Source organism: Podarcis cretensis (genome assembly GCF_951804945.1).
Source record: "Podarcis cretensis genome assembly, chromosome: 15".
Lineage (NCBI taxonomy): Eukaryota > Metazoa > Chordata > Lepidosauria > Squamata > Lacertidae > Podarcis > Podarcis cretensis.
This window is the reverse complement of record NC_137185.1, coordinates 9320246-9339110: the sequence shown is the minus strand read 5'-3', so window position 1 is coordinate 9339110 and position 18865 is coordinate 9320246. Positions and strand designations below refer to the sequence as shown.

Here is an 18865-nt window from a genome sequence, read left to right as displayed (position 1 = left end):
ATTACTTGCATGTTTCCGCCACTGATCTCATTCTCCGAGGATCCGGAGGGGAGGGGGAGGGAGAGGGAGAGGAAGTGAAGGCTCAGCCCTGTTGATCACTGTCTCAAAGTCACAGCAGTGACTAGCACAAAGGTGAGGAACCTGTGGCCCTCCAGATGTTGTTGGACCTCCATCAGCCCCAGCTTGCATGACCAATGGCCAGGGGTGATGGGGTTTGTTCTCCAGCAACATTGATCCACCACAATGCTCAAGCAAGGAAGGTTAGAGTCAACATGACAACTATTTTATTTTTAAGAAAGACAATGATTAACTATTACAGGTGAACTCGGAAAATTAGAATATTGTGGAAAAGTTCATTTATTTCAGTAATTCAACTTAAAGGGTGAAACCAATATATGAGATAGACTCATGACATACAAAGCGAGATATGTCAAGCCTTTATTTGTTATAATTGTGATGATTATGGGGTACAGCTGATAAAAACCCAAAATTAACAATCTCATAAAATTAGAATATTGTGAAAAGGTGCACTAGTTATTCAATCCATAACACCTGCAATGGGTTCAGTAGGAAGCACAATCATGGGGAAGGCTGCTGACCTGACAGTTGTGCAGAAAGCCATCATTGAGACCCTCCACAAGGAGGGAAAGCCTCAAACAGTAATTGCAGAAGAAGTTGGATGTTCCCAAAATGCTGTATCAAAGCACATTAATGGAAAGGAAAAAGGGAAAAGTGTGGAAGAAAAAGGTGCACAAGCAGCAGGGATGACCACAGCCTGGAGAGAATTGTCAGGAAAGGACAATTCAGACGTGTTGGGGACTTTCACAAGGAGTGGACTGAGGCTGGAGTTAGTGCATCAAGAGCCACCATGCACAGACGGATCCTGGAGATGGGTTTCAAATGTTGTATTCCTCTTGTCAAGCCGCTCCTGAACAAGAAACAACATCAGAAGTATCTTGCCTGGGCTAAAGAGGGGGGAAAAAGAACTGGTCTGTTGCTCAGTAGTCCCAAGTCCTCTTTTCTGATGAGAGCAACTTTTGCATCTCATTTGGAAACCAAGTTCTCCAACCAAACAATGTTTGCAAAAGTTCTCCAATAGAAGTTCTGCAATAAAACAATGTTTACAAAAATGCATATACTAGGGAAAGTGTGTATGAATGCATATATTAGTGAGGTCATGAGGTCCTCTTTTTTAAACAACAACAACAATAACAACAACAACACAGAGAGAAATTGGACAGAAAGGGGGAGAACCGAACATAAGGCTGGAAAAATGAGGATGTGAAATAAATTGAATTGGCAGAATGACACACACCCCATCCTTAGGCCAGACGTGGTGGAGTTGAGCTCACAAGGGCTAGGGTGAGGAACGATGGCTCCAGAGTTTCGGCTGAAGTCCAGATCCTATCACCCCCAAACAGTGGCCAGTTTGGCTGGGGCTGATGGAAGTTGAAATCCAACCACATCTGAAGGGCTACAGGTTTGCCATGCCAATTTAGACTAAAATCTAGAAGATGTTCCTGGTGGTGCAAGCTGTTCAGTGCCTTGAATGTGGTGGACTCTCCTTCGTAATCAGAGCCCAAATGGCCACCTATCAGAGATGCCAGAGCAATGGGTTTCTGGTAACAGCATCCCTGATAGGTGAACCTTTGAGGCAGCTCCCAGCTCTGTGATTCCAAGGTTCTCCACCCCAGGGACCACTCCGTGGTGACTTTTGCAGCTCACGTTGATGCAGTTTGAAGAAGGTACCCATCTGGTCTTTCCCCAATGGGGACCAAACAGGCACAACTACCTATGTTAGGTAAAAGAAAATTGGAACAAACCCCTGTTAACAGAGGCAGTTGGGACATCTGGTTTCAACTAAATGATTTGCAGGAGCCCGTGTTTCATTTCGGTTTTTTGCAGCTCTGTGATCGGCAACAGAAGAAAAGAGACAGGCTAAAGAAGAAGCAATTGTGCTTGAACTGCAACTTTAATTTGCAAAGCTTGCATGAGTCGTACAAGTCAAAGAATGCAGTGCTTTTTTAGGGGCTGGCTTCAGAATGCTCATTCTGTTCTTTGTTTAGAACACTGGATATGAATAGCATCCTGATGTCACAGGCTCTGAGTGGAGCAGGAGCTGGCCAGGCCAGGACAGAGGAGACAAGTGGCCAACAAATGACCACTGAGAAGGATCCAGTGGGCTGGGAAGGTCTCTACCTGGATCAGGAGAGCCCAAGGAAGAGGGTCCTGGGAAAAGACCTAATGGGGTGAATTTCCCTTGCCTTGTCTCCCCACCAGTCCCCACAGTGCAAGGCGCAGGCCCCATCTCTAGCTGTCAAACAGCTCTTACCAGAAAGTACCAGTAAGTACTTACCAGTACTTACCAGAAAGTACTTCCTGGTGTTCAGTAGGAATCTCCTTTCTTGCAACTTGAAGCTTATGGTGCCACCAACTTTGCCTCCAGGAATGTCATAAACCATGATCTGCACTAAGGCAGGAATGTCCAGCTGCACAAATATAAGATAATAATAATAAATAATATTTTTTTATTTATGCCCCACCCTTCCCGGTTCAGAAAACCTGGCTCAGGGTGGCTAACAACAAATTTAAAGCACTTAATTGTAAAAGCAGCATAAAATACAGTATAAAAACATAAATAACAATAAAATTCAAAGTTAAGAAATCAATTTGGGGAAAACCCATCTAATAAGCATTAGATAGTCACCAGCGCCAGCTGGCTGAATTAGTCCTGCTTGGGCCAGCGAGGAGGTCAGGGGAGAATTAGCTGTGGGGTCTCAGAGCGGATGATCTTCATAAAAGGGGAGGGGGAGGGAAGGGAAAGAAAAGATCAGGCTGAATTCAAATTAAAGTCCATGCGGAATAGCTCTGTCTTACAGGCCCGATGGAAGGAGGTTAAATCCTGAAGGGCCCTAGTCTCATGGGACAGAGCATTCCACCAGGTCGGAGCCATCACTGAAAAGGCCCTGGCCCTGGTGGAGGATATAAGATGTGGGGCTTCTGGCTTACTAGCAGTACATGTGAAAAAGATCTAGGGGTATTAGTGGACCACAAGCTTAACATGAGTCAACAGTGTGATGCAGCAGCAAAAAAAGGCTAATGCTATTCTAGGCTGCATCAACAGAAGTCTAGTATGCAGGTCAAGGGAAGTCATAAAGGTAAAGGTAAAGGTACCCCTGCCCGTACGGGCCAGTCTTGACAGACTCTAGGGGTGTGCGCTCATCTCACTCTAGAGGCCGGGAGCCAGCGCTGTCCGCAGACACCTCCGGGTCACGTGGCCAGCGTGACGAAGCTGCTCCAGTGAACCGGCACCAGAGCAGCACACGGAACGCCGCTTACCTTCCCGCTATAAAGCAGTACCTATTTATCTACTTGCACTTAAGGGTGCTTTCGAACTGCTAGGTGGGCAGGAGCTGGGACCGAAAGACGGGAGCTCACCCCGCCGCAGGGATTCGAACCGCCGACCATGCAATTGGCAAGTCCTAGGTGCTGAGGTTTTACCCACAGCGCCACGCGCGTCCCTTAAGGGAAGTCATAATACTCGTCTATTCTGCTTCGGCCAAACCACACCCAGAGTACAGTAGTACCTCGGTTTAAGAACAGTCCAGTTTAAGAACGATTTGGTTTACAAACTCTGCAAAACCGGAAATAGTGTCTTGGTTTGAGAACTTTACCTCGGTCTAAGAATAGAATCCGAATGGTGGAAGGGCACTGGTGGCAGGAGGCCTCATTAGGGAAAGCACGCCTTGGTTTAAGAACAGTTTTGGTTTAACAACAGACTTCTGGAATGGATTAAGTTTGTAAACCGTTGGACCCTTCCAACTCTACAGTTCTATGAATCTATGTCCAGTCCCACCTGTTTGTTACACCACCTGTCCTGTCCACCTATTAGAAGGCAGTAATGCCTCCTCCATCCTCCATCCCCCAGGTCACTGAGATGTCAATGCAGGCGTGAATAGACACTGGTCTACACTGGCTGGCAGCAGCTGTCCAGGGATTCATGCAAGGCTCTTGCTTAGTCCCACTTGAACATGCTGGGGGTTGAACCTGCCACCTTCTGTGTCCCCTTTCCCAATGAACATACAATGTCTTCTACTGAGTCTGGAGAAAAGGCCCTGGCTCAGTGGCAGAGCCTCAGCTTTGCATGCAGACAGTCCCACGTTTAATCCCTGACACCTCCAGGATAGGCCTGGGAGAGACTTCCTACCTGAAATCCTAGAAGAGCTGCTGCCAGTCAGAGTGGACACTACTGAGCAAGATGGGCCAATGAGCCAATTTGGAGGAAGGCAGCTCCCTGCGTTCTAATTAATAATAATAATAATAATAATAATAATAATAATAATAATAATTTATTCTTTATACCCCGCCCATCTAGCTGGACTTCCCCAGCCACTCTGGGTGGCTTCCAGCAAAATATTAAAGTACCGTAATGCATCAAACATTAAAAGTTTCCCTAAACAGGGCTGCCTTCAGGTGTCTTCTAAAAGTCTGGTAATGTTTATCTCTTTGACATCTGATGGGAGGGTGTTCCACAGGGCGGGTGTCACTACCAAGAAGGCCCTCTGCCTGGTTCCCTGTAGCTTTGCTTCTCGCAGAGAGGGAACCGCCAGAAGGCCCTCGGTGCTGGACCTCAGTGTCCAGGTAGAACAATGGAGGTGGAGACGCTCGTTCAGATATACTGGACCAGGGCCGTTTAGGGCTTGAAAGGTCAGCACCAACATTTTGAATTGTGCTTGGAAATGAACTGGGAGCCAATATAGGTCTTTCAAGACCGGTGTTATGTGGTCTCAGCGGCCGCCCCCAGTCACCAGTCTATCTGCTGCATTCTGGATTAGTTGTAGTTTCCGGGTCACCTTCAAAGGTAGCCCCACACAGAGCGCATTGCAGTAGTCCAAACGAGAGATAACCAGAGCATGCACCACTCTGGCGAGACAGTCCAAGGGCAGGTAGGGTCTCAGCCTGCATACCAGATGGAGCTGGTAGATATCAAGACCATTAGTTGTCTTCTTTTCAATAGGGCATTCCTACCACTCAGTTGAGGGGCTTGCTCCTGGTGGCAGATGAAGGTGTCAGGGATTGGACTCAAGAGGGGGCGAGAGAGAGGAGGAGGAATGGTGGGGATCATGCCCCCCACTTCTCCTGACACTGCTGAAGGAGAGGAATGCAGTCTTGAATTACAGCAGGGCTTTGAGGAGTTTGAGGGAAGTCACAGCTCAGAGACAGGCGAACGGAAGAATTGGGAAGTGTTAGAAGAAGGGGGGAGATGTGGAAGGGGAACCAGCTGACACATTGTCACTGGAGAGTATTTCTGATCCCCTTTCCCCCAGAACTCGGCGTTCATTAAAGGTGCAGGAACAACAGAATCAGAGACATTTGACCTCAGGTGGCCACCATAAGGGAAAGTGCTGTTGCTACGAAGGAGGGAGGAGGAACCCAGTTTGGAGCAACACCATTGTTAAGGCTTGTTGCGTTCTTTTGTCTCTCGCTATTAGCATTGGATAAAACTCATTAGAAAGGACTCTACCTTGTTTTCTCTGCTCTTGTTGCAACCAGGGGAGGAATGGCTTTCCCATAGCCTTGACAGAGCCTTGACAGAAGGCTGAAATCTGATATGCACTTTGTTGTTGTTGTTTTTTAGTCGTTTAGTCATGTCCGACTCTTCGTGACCCCATAGACCAGAGCACGCCAGGCACTCCTGTCTTCCACTGCCTCCCACAGTTTGGTCAAACTCATGCTGGTAGCTTCGAGAACACTATCCAACCATCTCATCCTCTGTCATCCCCTTCTCCTTGTGCCCTCCATCTTTCCCAACATCAGGGACTTTTCCAGGGAGTCTTCTCTTCTCATGAGGTGGCCAAAGTACTGGAGCCTCAGCTTCAGGATCTGTCCTTCCAGTGAGCACTCAGGGCTGATTTCCTTAAGAATGGATAGGTTTGATCTTCTTGCAGTCCATGGGACTCTCAAGATAGACACTTACAGGTGTTTAAATCTCATTGACCTGTTCCTGCCCCCTATTCATGTCTCTACATAGGATTGTGCCATTAAGGTCCAATCAAAGGGCGCAAAACCGTGTTTAATTGAATGCTGTTTGCCGCACTGCCAGAACAGAGCGCCATTTGGAATTTCCCTGGAAATTTAACTGGGTTTGTTGCATCGCACAGAGAAACCGGCATCCGAAAAAGGATTGGTTTCCAAGTCTGGAGTAGAGTGCACTGGGATTCATGCTCTGCTGCCAAGCAAAGTGCTGTTTGCCCTTCTAATGCAACCACCTCTGGGGCTGGCCTGGTTTTACAAGAGAGGAAGGAGATAGACTGAGTGTTCTCCCAGCATGCATTTCTGCCCCACTTCTGGGCCTGCCTCAGCTTCTCAGAGTTAATCAGGCTGAAACGGCCTTCAAATTGCACAGCCGGCATTTGATTTTGATTTGGAATCTGGCAGCATGAAATCCAAGGCACTCAGGGCACAGGAGCAGATCTGGAAGGGCGATCCCTTTGGCCTCGCCACCTCAGCTTGGACCTTGCTATTTGGCAGTGTGGTGTAGTGGTTAGAGCAGTGGTTCTCAATGAGTGCAGCGCTGGTGTGGCAGGAGAGGACGGCAAGTGTGGCAGGAAAATTCAAGGGGAAATCAAAGAAACATTTTAACATTTTAACGTCAATTGACGTTGGAGAGAAATGGAGTTGAGAAATAAGATTAAGGGTACATATTGATATGGGAATGCATTAGATAAAATGTAAAGAAATATACAATAATAAGAGTATATTCATTTGTAAAAAAGGAATATACAACGGGGTTGACAGAAAGTCCGTAGTGTTGTTGCATATATGATTTTGGAATAGCTTTTTGTCTTTGTTGTTTCTTTTTTTCTTTCTTTTTTCTTTCTTTAGGTATATAAATTTTGTATATAAACTTTGTATACATGTCGGAAATTATATTATAATATTTTTTTTAATTTCATATTTATTAAGATTTTTAAATACAAATGCATAAATAAAAATTACTTATATCATAACATAATTTCGTCTCTTCTTTGGACTCCCTCTCATCTCCCGCTCCCACTTACATCGTTGCAAAAGGTTTTTTCCAAGCAAATTACCCACTTGTTTACAATATTTATCACCGCTTATTTAGGTAAAATCTAACAATTCTCCAAAATAAATTTATATTTTCCTTATTTCTCACTTATCATCAAAATCAAATCTAATTCAATGGTAGGCAATTATTTATGATCTAGCATCCTTCTTAGCATTCAACCAAATTGCAGTATTTCTGTAAATAAGTCTTAAATTTTCCCCAGTCCTCTTCAACCCTCTCTTCTCCCAGGTCTCGGATCCTGCCAGTCATCTCGGCCAGTTGCATATAGTCTATCAGCTGCATCTGCCACTCTTCCAGTGTGGGTAGATCTTGAGTTTTCCAATTCTTAGCAATGAGTATCCTTGCTGCCGTTGTTGCATACATAAAAAATGTTCGGTCCTTCTTTAACACCTTCTGGCCGACAATACCCAGAAGGAAGGCCTCTGGTTTCTTAGTAAAGGTATACCTAAATACCTTCTTCAGCTCATTATATATCATTTCCCAGAAGGCCTTCACTTTAGGGCAGGTCCACCAGAGGTGAAAGAATGTTCCTTCATGTTCTTTACATTTCCAACATTTATTATCAGACAAATGGTATATTTTGGCAAGTTTAACTGGGGTCATGTACCATCTATATATCATTTTCATTACATTTTCCTTCAGAGCATTACATGCAGTGAAGTTCAACCCGATGGTCCACAGCCTTTCCCAGTCCTCAAACATAATATTATACCCAATGTCCTGAGCCCACTTTATCATGACTGATTTAACCATTTCATCTTGTGTATTCCATTTTAACAGCAAGTTATACATTCTTGAGAGTACCTTAGTCTTAGGCTCTAGCAATTCTGTTTCCAACTTCGATTTCTCCACCTGGAACCCTACCTTTTTATCATTTTTAAAGACTTCTTTAATCTGAGCATAGTGTAACCAGTCTCGCACTTTATCCTTCATTTTCTCCAAACTCTGCAATTTCCAATTGTCTCCATCTTTTTCTAATATTTCCCAATATTTTGGCCATTTGGCCTCCATATTGGGTTTTTTCCGGGCCTTAGCTTCCAGAGGTGAAAGCCACCTCGGAGTTTTGTTTTCCAATAAGTCTTTGTATTTTGTCCAGACATTAAATACTGCTTTCCTGACAATATGGTTTTTGAAGACCCTATTTATCTTAACCTTGTCATACCATAAATATGCATGCCAACCAAAAGCATTGTTAAAACCTTCCAGATCCAGTACATCAGTGTCTTCGAGAAGTAGCCAGTCTTTTAGCCAGCAGAAAGCTGCGGCTTCATAGTACAGCTTTAAGTCTGGCAGGGCAAAGCCCCCTCTTTCTTTTGCATCAGTTAGTATCTTAAACTTAATTCTGGGCTTTTTGCCCTGCCAGACAAATTTAGAAATATCTCTCTGCCACTTCCGGAAACACTCCGTCTTGTCCACAATCTGCAATGTTTGAAACAAAAACAACATTCTTGGCAATACATTCATCTTAACAGCAGCAATTCGGCCTAACAAGGAAAGCTTCAATTTTGTCCAGCTATCCAAGTCTCTCTTAATTTCCAACCAGCATTTTTCATAGTTATCCTTAAATAGACTCAGATTCTTTGCTGTTATATTTACCCCTAGGTACTTTACTTTTTTAACCACAGTTAATTCTGTTTCTCTCTGAAACCGTTCCGACTCTGTATCTGTCAAATTTTTTCCCAGCACCTTAGTTTTCTGTTTATTTAGCTTAAATCCCGCCACCCGACCAAAATCTTGAATCAATTGTAATACTCTTATTGTACTAGATTCTGGCTCCTGCAGGGTCAGAACCAGGTCATCTGCAAAGGCTTTTAGTTTATATTGTTTCGCTCCGACCTGGATCCCTTCCACCAACCGGTCCCCTCTAATCATATTCAGGAGCACCTCCAGAACCGATATAAATAACAAAGGGGAAATCGGGCAGCCTTGTCGTGTTCCTTTTTCAATTTTAAACTCTTCTGTGACCACATTATTTCCTATCAATTTAGCCTTTTGTTCTGAATATATTGCATCAATCCCATTCTCAAAACCCCGACCCACTCCCATTTCTTTTAAATTTCCCTTCATAAATTTCCAAGAGATATTATCAAAGGCTTTCTCCGCATCTATGAAAATTAGCACTGCTTTAGTGTTTATGTCTGTTTGCAAAAGTTCCAAAATGTCAATAATGTTCCTTGTATTACCAAACATATGTCTACCTGGGAGAAAGCCTGCCTGGTCTTTGTGAATTACTTCATTTAAAACTTTTTTAAGTCTACTTGCCAGGACATCTGCAAATATTTTGTAATCCACATTTAACAGGGAGATGGGACGGTAGTTCTTAAGTTGTGTCTTTTCAGCTTCCGATTTTGGTATCAATGTGATAAAAGCTTCTTTCCACGATTCCGGCGCCTTCTTCCCCTCCATAATTTCATTGCTGACCTCCATCAGTGGTTGTATCAAATAGTCTTTTAGTGTCTTATAATACTTGGAGGTTAGCCCATCAGGCCCTGGAGATTTGCCCAATTTCATGTTCTGAATGGCATTTTCAATCTCTTGGCGTGTTATTTTGCTGTTCAGGAGTAATCTATTTTCTTGTGACAACTTTTTCAGTCCATTTTTCTCCAAAAATTGTTTAATCTCAGCCTCATCCTGCGGCCCTTGAGTATATAATTTTTTGAAATATTTCTGAAAACACTTTCTAATCTCCTTGGGGTTCTGAATGTTTCTTCCTTCGATTTCCAAATTTGTAACTGTATTTAATTTTTGTCTCTTCTTCAACTGCCAAGCTAGCAGTTTCCCACATTTATTTGCCGATTCAAAAGTTTTTTGTTTCATTAATATAATCTTCCACTCTATTTCCTGGTTTATCAATTTGGAATATTGTGCTTGATAGAGTTTGATTTCTCTCAAGATCGGCTGTGACTTCGGGTTTAATCTTAACTTCTTCTCTAATTCTTTTATATTCTCCAAAATCTTATCTTTTCTGTCATTTTGTATCCTCTTCCTTGCAGCGTTCTGTTGTATCAAGAACCCCCTCATCACAGCTTTACTTGCATCCCAAATAATTCTTTTTTCCACCGTAGTGTTCATATTTATCTCAAAGTAATCCTTCAATGCTTTTTGGGCCTTCTTAATAATCTCCTGGTCTCTGAACAAATTGTCATTCATCTTCCATCTAAAAGAGCCGGTTGGTAATAGTATCATGTCCATTTTCAATGCGTTATGGTCGGAGCAGGTCTTTGGGCAGATTTCCACCTTTCTGACCTTGGGTGCCAGACCTCTAGTTATCCATATTTGGTCGATTCTTGTCCAAGTCAGCTGGGCTTCAGAGAAGAATGTTCCTTCTTTTCCTAAGGGGTTCTTCGTTCTCCAGATGTCAATCCAATCCATATTGTCTGTCAATTCAAAAAAGGTCTTTGGTAGTCTGCCATCTTTTGTAACATTTTGGCTTTGTGACTTATCCATGTTAGTTGATACGACTCCGTTCATGTCTCCCATCATAATGATGTTGTCATAGTCCAGATAATCCAGCATGATCTCATGCAACTTCTTGAAAAATTCCGATTTCCATTCATTTGGTGCATAAATTCCTAGTATAAGAATCTTTTCTCCCTGGTGCTGTATTTCAATTGCCAAAATTCTTCCATGTTCATCTTTAAATAAAAATTTAGGTGACAGGCTCTCTTTTGCATATATCACCACGCCTCTCTTCTTTACTTTGTCCGAAGATATAAATTCCTGGCCAAGTCTTTTATTTATTAATACTTTTCTGTGGAGCCTTGTCACATGTGTTTCTTGTAAGCAGATAATGTCCAATTGTTCTTTTTTTAATATATGAAAAAATTTTCTCCTTTTTTCCGGAATGTTACAACCATTTATATTCCAACTCAAAAGTTGCAGAGACATCCTGAATAAATCTTGTTATTTTTCTAAGGGTGGTACCTTATTCGCTGAATCTTCAGAATCCGAGGGTACAAGCGCCCCTGGTGCTCCAAGCCCTGAAGATAGTTCAAGTCCTTTTTGCAGGTCCTCTCTGTAGGCAGTCAGAAACTTGTCTCTATCTTCCAATGTTCTAATTTTAATCTTCTTCCCTCTAAAAGTGAAAGATAATCCTTGAGGAAAATCCCACCTGAAGATAATTGAGTTGCTCCTCAGCAGTCTTGCTAGTTCCAAATAATCAGATCTAAGGTCCAACAGTTGTTTAGGAATATCCTTATAAATTTCAATTCTCTTGTCCAAAATATCCAGTGACTTTCCGTAGTGCAGGCCTAAAATCTTGTCCCTTTCCTCCTTTGATCTCAATGTTATTAAGCAGTCTCTGGGCTTCTCTTTCTTTATAAGTCTTCCAAGCCTAAAGGCTGATATGATTTTAAGGTCTTTTTCCTCTAAGTTCCAAAACTTGGAAAATTCTTTAGTCAGAAACTCAGCTAGATTGCCTTCTTCCACCTCTGGTACCGACCTTATCCTTAAATTAGTCTCCCTGTTCCGCAGTTCTATCATGGAGAGATAAGTCTGGTGTTCACCTACTTGTTTGCTGAGTGGTCTTACCTCTTTTTCTAATTTTTCCAGTTTTTGGCTGGTGTCCTCAGCCAATTTCCGATTTTCACCTGCAGCCTCCTTCACTTCTCCAATTGCTTGTACATTCTGTGCAACTTGTTCAGTTAATCTCTTTAAACATTCTGTGTTTTGATCAACTTTAGCTATATGCTGATCAACTTTTTTATCCAAAGATTCCAGTTTTTCAAGAATTTTCTCTAAAATGGAGCCAGTTGCTCCTGAGGCCATCTCTTCCAATTGTAATTCCTCGGTTTCTGCCCGTGGCAGAGAAGCAGCTTCTTCCTCAGAAGTCAAAATAGGCGAAGAATGCAAAGTAGGCACAGATGATCTACGTGCCTTAGAGGCTGCGGTTAGAGTTGTTAAAGTTGTTTGTCTGGTTTTCGGTCCCTTTTTTTTTGCGCCACTCATTCCAGAGTTATCTAAAAGTCAAGGTCAAGCTGAGTTGTTCCCATGAGAAAGCGACAGCCCAGATGGTAACAATCAAACAGGAGGCCGGGAAAAGGAAAGTAAAACAATGTCACTGCTGTAAATCCCAAATCCTCTAGGGGGAGCTTAAAATGTCTTTGGGGAAGAGATCAATTCCGATAAAATTAATAAAGTCTGGTTTAATGTCCAGGAACCTTCAATAAGGTAGTTTTTAGCAGAGTTAGTATTTAGAAAGAAAAAACAATGTTTCAAACAGTGCTTACTGGTATTCCAAAAGGTGTTTCAAAGTAGCCAGTCCAAACTCCCTCAGATTATTTCAGAGTTTAAATTCAAAGTATCCAGCCTTACAGACTGACAGCTCAATTACTCAGGCAGTTCCAGCACCTGGGTTTCTTACTCAATTTGTAATCCAAATAAGAGAAGGGTATCACAGTCCAAACAAAAGTCATATATCAATTACTTAAAGTCCTTATTCTGTTTAAAAATAATTTCCACGGGTTTCCAGATCAGTTAAATTAACAGCTCACTCTTTGCCTCCACTCTCCAGCTCTTTGCTTTGAAGTTCAGTGTTAGCGGAAGACGGACTTCCTCTTTTTCGTCGCTCCGCTTTCAGCCAAATTCAATACTTTTAGATCTCAAAGTTTTGTAAAATCCTTATTACTCACGGATTGTTGCTTTCCGAATCAAAGGTTTAGGAAGAAATGTCAGCGCTCACCGGCAGCAGCAACGCGGCTTCACTCCGCCGATTGCGGAACAACCCACAGCGCCGCAACCCCCTCCGCGATCCGGAGCCCCTTACGGGGTTCCTTCAACGTTTTGGGGGGCGCTCCTGGCACCCGCCGGGTCCCAGGACCACAGGCTTCTGCCGCCTGTGGTTTTCCAAGATGGGTCTCCGCTTCGCCGCAGCGGAAGACCCGTTTTCAGCGGAGCTTCCCTCTCCCGACTAGGAAAGGGCAGCCATTGCCGTTCGCGCTGCCTCCGGAAGTCCGGAAATTATATTATAATAAGCCCTGTAATGTAATATGACAATGTATGCATATGTAAAATAAGAACATTTATAAATAAATAAAATGGGGAGGAAAAAAGAAGAAGAAGAAACATTTAAACATTTCAAGAGCATTGGCTATTCTTCTGCAGTTCCCCACAACACCTTGTTTCTGAACAGGGATTTTCAACTAAGACAAATGTGAAAGATCAGAAAAGAGAAAGGCGTCTTTGTGTTGATGCGGAGATGAGAGTTTGCTAGGCTCAAATTAGACCTAAAATACTGTATTTTTCGCCCCATAAGACGGACATAGTTTTTTGGGAGAGCCAACTCCTCTCGCTCTCCAGGCTTCAGCGAAAGCCTGCATTCGCCCCATAGGACGCACACACATTTCCCCTTCATTTTTGGAGGGGAAAAAGTGCGTCCTATAGGGCAAAAAATACGGTAAATGAGATTGCCCAGCAAATGCAAGCTCACACCTCTCAATGACTTTGTTTACGTACATACTTAAGGCACATATGTAAGAGGCATAATAATAATAATAATAATAATAATAATTAATAATAATAATAATAATAATAATAATAATAATTTATTTATTTACTGTATACCCCGCCCTCCCCAGCCAGAGCAGGGCTCAGGACAGCTAACACCAGTAAAATTACAATAAAAAAAAATAGGGGGGAAAAACCAATTTAAAATATAGGTTAAAATGCAATTTAAAATGCAGCCTCATTTTAAAAGTAGCCCATAGATCAAAACTGTAAGGGGAGGGAAACATAAGGGTCAGACTGAGTCCAAACCAAAGGCCAGGCGGAACAGCTCTGTCTTGCAGGCCCTGCGGAAAGATGTCAAGTCCCGCAGGGCCCTAGTCTCTTGTGACAGAGTGTTCCACCAGGTCGGGGCCAGTGTTGAAAATAATAATAATAATAATAGAATTTATATACTGCCTTATACCCAGAGGTCTCAGGGTGGTTCACAGAAAAGACCAACATAAAAACCACAATGTATATATGATCAAAATAAAAACAAGAACCCAATAACACACACACCCGTGCCCAAAAGAAAGACTTTCTGGATGTCCCATGATCATATTATAAAGTGGTTGCATTCTATGTTTTAAAGCAAGCACTGTTGTTTCTTTCTGTTTTCCAATGTATTTCTTCATTAAAAAAAAAAATTAAAATATTTTGTGTGTTTCTTCACACACAAATTAAATTAATATTTTGTTGGGAGCCACCCAGAGTGGTTACATCACAAAACATGGGGGTGGGGTTTTTTTGCTGCAAACGCTGCAAAACAACTGCAAAACTTTGGCACAAAGTTGGAGGGGATCCCAGATTTCGGGGTTCGTAGTTCACAAATCCCATCTGGTTGGCCGCTGTGAGAACGGGGTGCTACACTAGACAGGTCATTGAACTGAGCCAGCAGGCTTCTCTTATGTTTCTATGTTCTTATGATCTCTTTTCTTCTTCTAGAATTGACTCATGATCTTGAAACAAAGGAACTGGAAGCCAGCCAACAAGGTAAGAGGAAGCCCCCTTTGTGGGTGAGGTGTTGTTAAGAGCATGGGACTCTTCATCTATGATTCAAAAAGCAGGCGAGGGATTTGTATAGCTCAGGGGCAGAGCCCCTGCTTTGTCCCAGGTTCAAAACCCGGACTCTCCAGTTAAAAGGGTTTGGTAGCAGGAGGTGAGAAAAGATGCCTCTCTGCCCGACTCCCTCAAAAGCCACTGCCCCTCAAAGGCCACGGTGCTAATTCTTAAATATATATATATATTAACTTTAATAATGTGTTTTAACCATCTACAGAGACCAGGCTGGCCTCATCCCTGTTTTCCTTCCACCACCAGACAAAGCCTTTTTTGTATCAATGAGCCTTTGGTCCCCTGTTGTCTTTTTTGTGTGTATGCTTTTAAATGTTGTTAAGTGTTTCCAGTGCAGTTTTTGATAGGGCTACAGTCATACCTCGGAAGTCGAACGGAATCCATTCGACTTCCGAAACTTTTAGAAACCTGGGCGCAGCTTCCGATTGGCTGCAGGAAGCTTCTGCAGCCAATCAGAAGCCGTGGAAGGCCCGTCAGACGTTTGGGTTCCAAAGAACATCCCTAAACCGGAACACTCACTTCCGAGTTTGTGGTGTTCAGGAGCCAAACGTTTGACTCGCAAGGCATTCGACTTCCGAGATACAACTGTACTTATTTGCTATTTTTTAAACATCTATATTTATTGCATGTTCTTCGTTGTATCTGTTTCATGCTAAGATCCACTTTGCATCCTGCACTGGGAGAAAAGTGAGATATAAATAAAATAAAAAAATCCCTTTCAATGGGCCTGCTCTGAGTAGGACAAAAAGGTAAAGGGACCCCTGACCATTAGGTCCAGTTGTGGCCGACTCTGGGGTTGCGGCGCTCATCTCGCTTTATTGGCCGAGGGAGCCGGCGTACAGCTTCCGGGTCATGTGGCCAGCATGACTAAGCTGCTTCTGGCGAACCAGAGCAGCACACGGAAACGCCGTTTACCTTCCCGCCGGAGTGGTACCTATTTATCTACTTGCACTTTGACGCACTTTCAAACTGCTAGGTTGGCAGGAGCTGGCACCAAGCAACAGGAGCTCACCCCGTCGTGGGGATTCGAACCACCGACCTTCTGATTGGCAAGTCCTAGGCTCTGTGGTTTAACCCACAGTGCCACCCGCGTCCCTCCTGAGTAGGACTAGCTTTGGCTAAAACCAGTGCTATTTTTTTCTAGAAAAAGAGGTGCCAGAACTCACCGTGAACCTCTCCCCTGTTCTCTTATAATGGCAATGGCACCCACATGAGAGGTGCCGGAACTGAATTCCAGCTGGAGGGTGGGGAGCCCTGGCTAAAACCCAAGGCCTTGAAAATAGTTTCATTTCCCCAGCTCTCCCAGGCTTGAATGCTTTTCAACCCAGTCCTAATTCTTAGTGACAGTGCAGCCAGCAGAGGGTGCTGAGTGAACATGTGATTGGAGTTCCCTTCTAGGCTTGGAACAGTTCCCAAGGATTCCACTATTATTCTGCTTTGCCGTCTTGGTTTCTGGTCTGGCCTAGTTTCGCTCTTTACCAATGATGTTTTCAGGTATTGTTTGAAAGTCTTCAGACTGAACAAGCTGGCATCAGGTACTCAGAAGCCTTCTTTCCTCACTGCTTCCCACTGCGTGGGTGCATAGGAAAAAGAAGTCAAGATGTTTGGATCAGTGGTCCAGACTGGATTCCATGACATTCATTATTTGCACATTGCCCGTATTTCTTGCCCAGGATCGGTGTGATCGTTAGAGTATCCGACTCTCTCTCTCCATCTCTCTCTCTCTCTCTCTCTCTCTCTCTCTCTTTCTTTCTTACATTTGTATAGCAATCTTCAAATATCTAACAGGCTGTCACATGGAAAATGGCGCCTCCTTGTTTTCTCCTGCCTTGGAGGGTAGGACTTGAACCCATGACTTCAAGTTACAAGAAAGGAGAACATCTGGAAGAACTGTCTTACAGCAAGAGGTGCCAGCTTCTCTAGAGGATTTGGGGGGGCAACATCCTCTGAATATTGAGGGGGCTCAGCCCCCTCCAGAAAAATATTCAACTGCATCAGCCCCTGGGAGTTGGCACCTATGTCTGACAGTAAGAGCTGCTTGACTCCCTTGGGAGATTGTGGACTCTCCTTCCTTAGAGGTTTTTAAAGCAGAGTTCGGATGGTCATCTGCCATGGATGCTTTAGCTGAGATTCCTGTATTTCAGGGGGTTGGACTAGATGACCCTCAGGAGGTCCCAACTCCACGATTCTATGATTTTGTGATTGCTGAAACCCCAAACCAGCAGTGGCCTTCATGGTCAAGTGACAAAGCCACCAACAGGAGGACAGGAAGCTGCCTTATATCCGACCGTAGTTCTATCTAGCTCAGTATCGTGTTTCCCAAAGTTGGGTCTCCAGCTGTTTTTGGACTACAACTCCCGTCATCCCTAGCTAGCAGGACCAGTGGTCAGGGATGATGGGAATTGTAGTCCTGCAACCTTGGCTGCTGGGTAATGGAAGGGAGAGAGAAAAGGTCCCGAGATCTTTATCGCCAGGAGCAGCTCTTTTATCACAGCGAGGTGGAGCTGCAGAGCGTCTGGAGGCCTCGCCCCGGCCCCGGAGGCAAAAGGCGAGGCTGCAAGTGGCACAACAAAGGCGTTTGAGGCGTAGACGGCAGCAGGAAGTCTCAGGCGAATGGAATGCTGGTGGAAGGCAGACGCAGAGAAGCGAGTGGCCGATTCCAAAAAAAGCCTCTCCTCTTTCCCTGCCACACCCTGGAGGAGGAAACAGCACCACAGCGAAACGTGTCCGGTGCACCTTATGTCCTCAGCTGCCCTTTGTAGCTTCAGATAAAGCAGAAGTCAGCCCGTTAGGGGTCATCAAGGGCAGCCCCACCAACCTCAGCCAGTCCCCCGAAACTGGCCTTTGATAACTGCCTTTCTTGAAAAGATGTCTCAGTCACTAAAAGCATCCAAACAGCAGAGCTTGAATGACCATTTCTTTGCAATATGGCACGATTTTATTTATTTCCATCAGAAGAGCATGGAACTATTCATCTTAGGGTTGTGGGTTCAAGCCCCACATTGGGCAAAAGAGCCCTGCCCTACAGAGGGTTGGACTAGAGGACACCCACCCCCATCCCCTTCCAACTCTAAAAATCTATGATTCTAGGCAAATATGGAGGTTGTTCGGTCCCACCAGCGCATGCAAATGTCTGGCTCATTTAAGACTATGCAGAAGAGTTTTTTGGATTTGATATCCCGCTTTATCGGGGACACGGGTGGCGCTGTGGGTTAAACCACAGACTTGCCAATCAGACTTGCTGAGCAGAAGGTTGGCAGTTCGAATCCCCACGATGGGGTGAGCTCCCGTTGCTCAGTCCCAGCTCCTGCCAACCTAGCAGTTCAAAGGCACATCAAAGTGCAAGTAGATAAATAAGTACCGCTCCGGCGGGAAGGTAAACGGCGTTTCCGTGCGCTGCTCTGGTTTGCCAGAAGCGGCTTAGTTATGCTGGCCACATGAACCAGAAGCTGTACACCAGCTCTCTTGGCCAATAAAGCGAGATGAGCGCCACAACCCCAGAGTCGGCCACGACTGGACCTAATGGTCAGGGGTCCCTTTACCCTTTACCTTTATATCAGATATATAACCAGATGTTGCTGGATTCTGCCTTATCAAAGCAACCCCAGCATGGTGACAGGAGCAAGCCAGCAGGAAACCACACTGAGGCAGATGGCGTTAACTCTTTATTAGCAAAAGCAGGATCTGCACAGGTGTGTCGGGGCTAATGAACACAGCAACATATGTCCGGCAGGTCTTTTCCCCATGAAGCAGTTGCTGAGACTGAAGGTCTCTGCCTCTCCACCAGCTGCCTAAGTCCCCTCCTCTCCAGGGTTTTCCCCAAGCAATCTTAGACTGCACCTACATGGAGCTAATTTCTCCTCCGCCCTCTTCCTGCCTCTCCTGGTACTGGGAGACCAGCGGGGAGGGGAGCTCGTCGCAGCAGGACGGGGAGACACCCGTGACTCTTCACCAGCCAGACTCATCTCTGCCTCTTGGCCTCTTTCCTCTCCTACTTCAGCTTCTGCCTCTTGACTTCTCTCTGTCACCAACTCTCCTCGCTCACTGAGCCCTGCTACCTCTTCAGCTTCTGACACCTCCTGTTCCCAGTCTTCTCCTTCTGACCACTCACTGTTGTCCCACCACCGCTCCCCAGGATCTGAGCCTTCTTCTCTTGGGGGTCCCCCAGCTGACTGTTCCCACCATTCCTCTGCATCCAACCACTCTGTGGCATCT

The 18865-nt window shown here is 44.4% G+C and overlaps 1 protein-coding gene across 1 annotated transcript in view; it reads left to right on the top strand.

The window, feature by feature from the left end:
- CCDC92B (coiled-coil domain containing 92B) overlaps nt 1-18865 on the top strand; it is a 37162-nt gene that overhangs the window by 11967 nt on the left and 6330 nt on the right. Inside the window, exon 3 of the mRNA XM_079955823.1 lies at nt 14522-14569. Within this exon, the coding sequence (XP_079811949.1) occupies nt 14522-14569 (48 nt within the window). The remainder of the gene's footprint in view (nt 1-14521; nt 14570-18865) is intronic.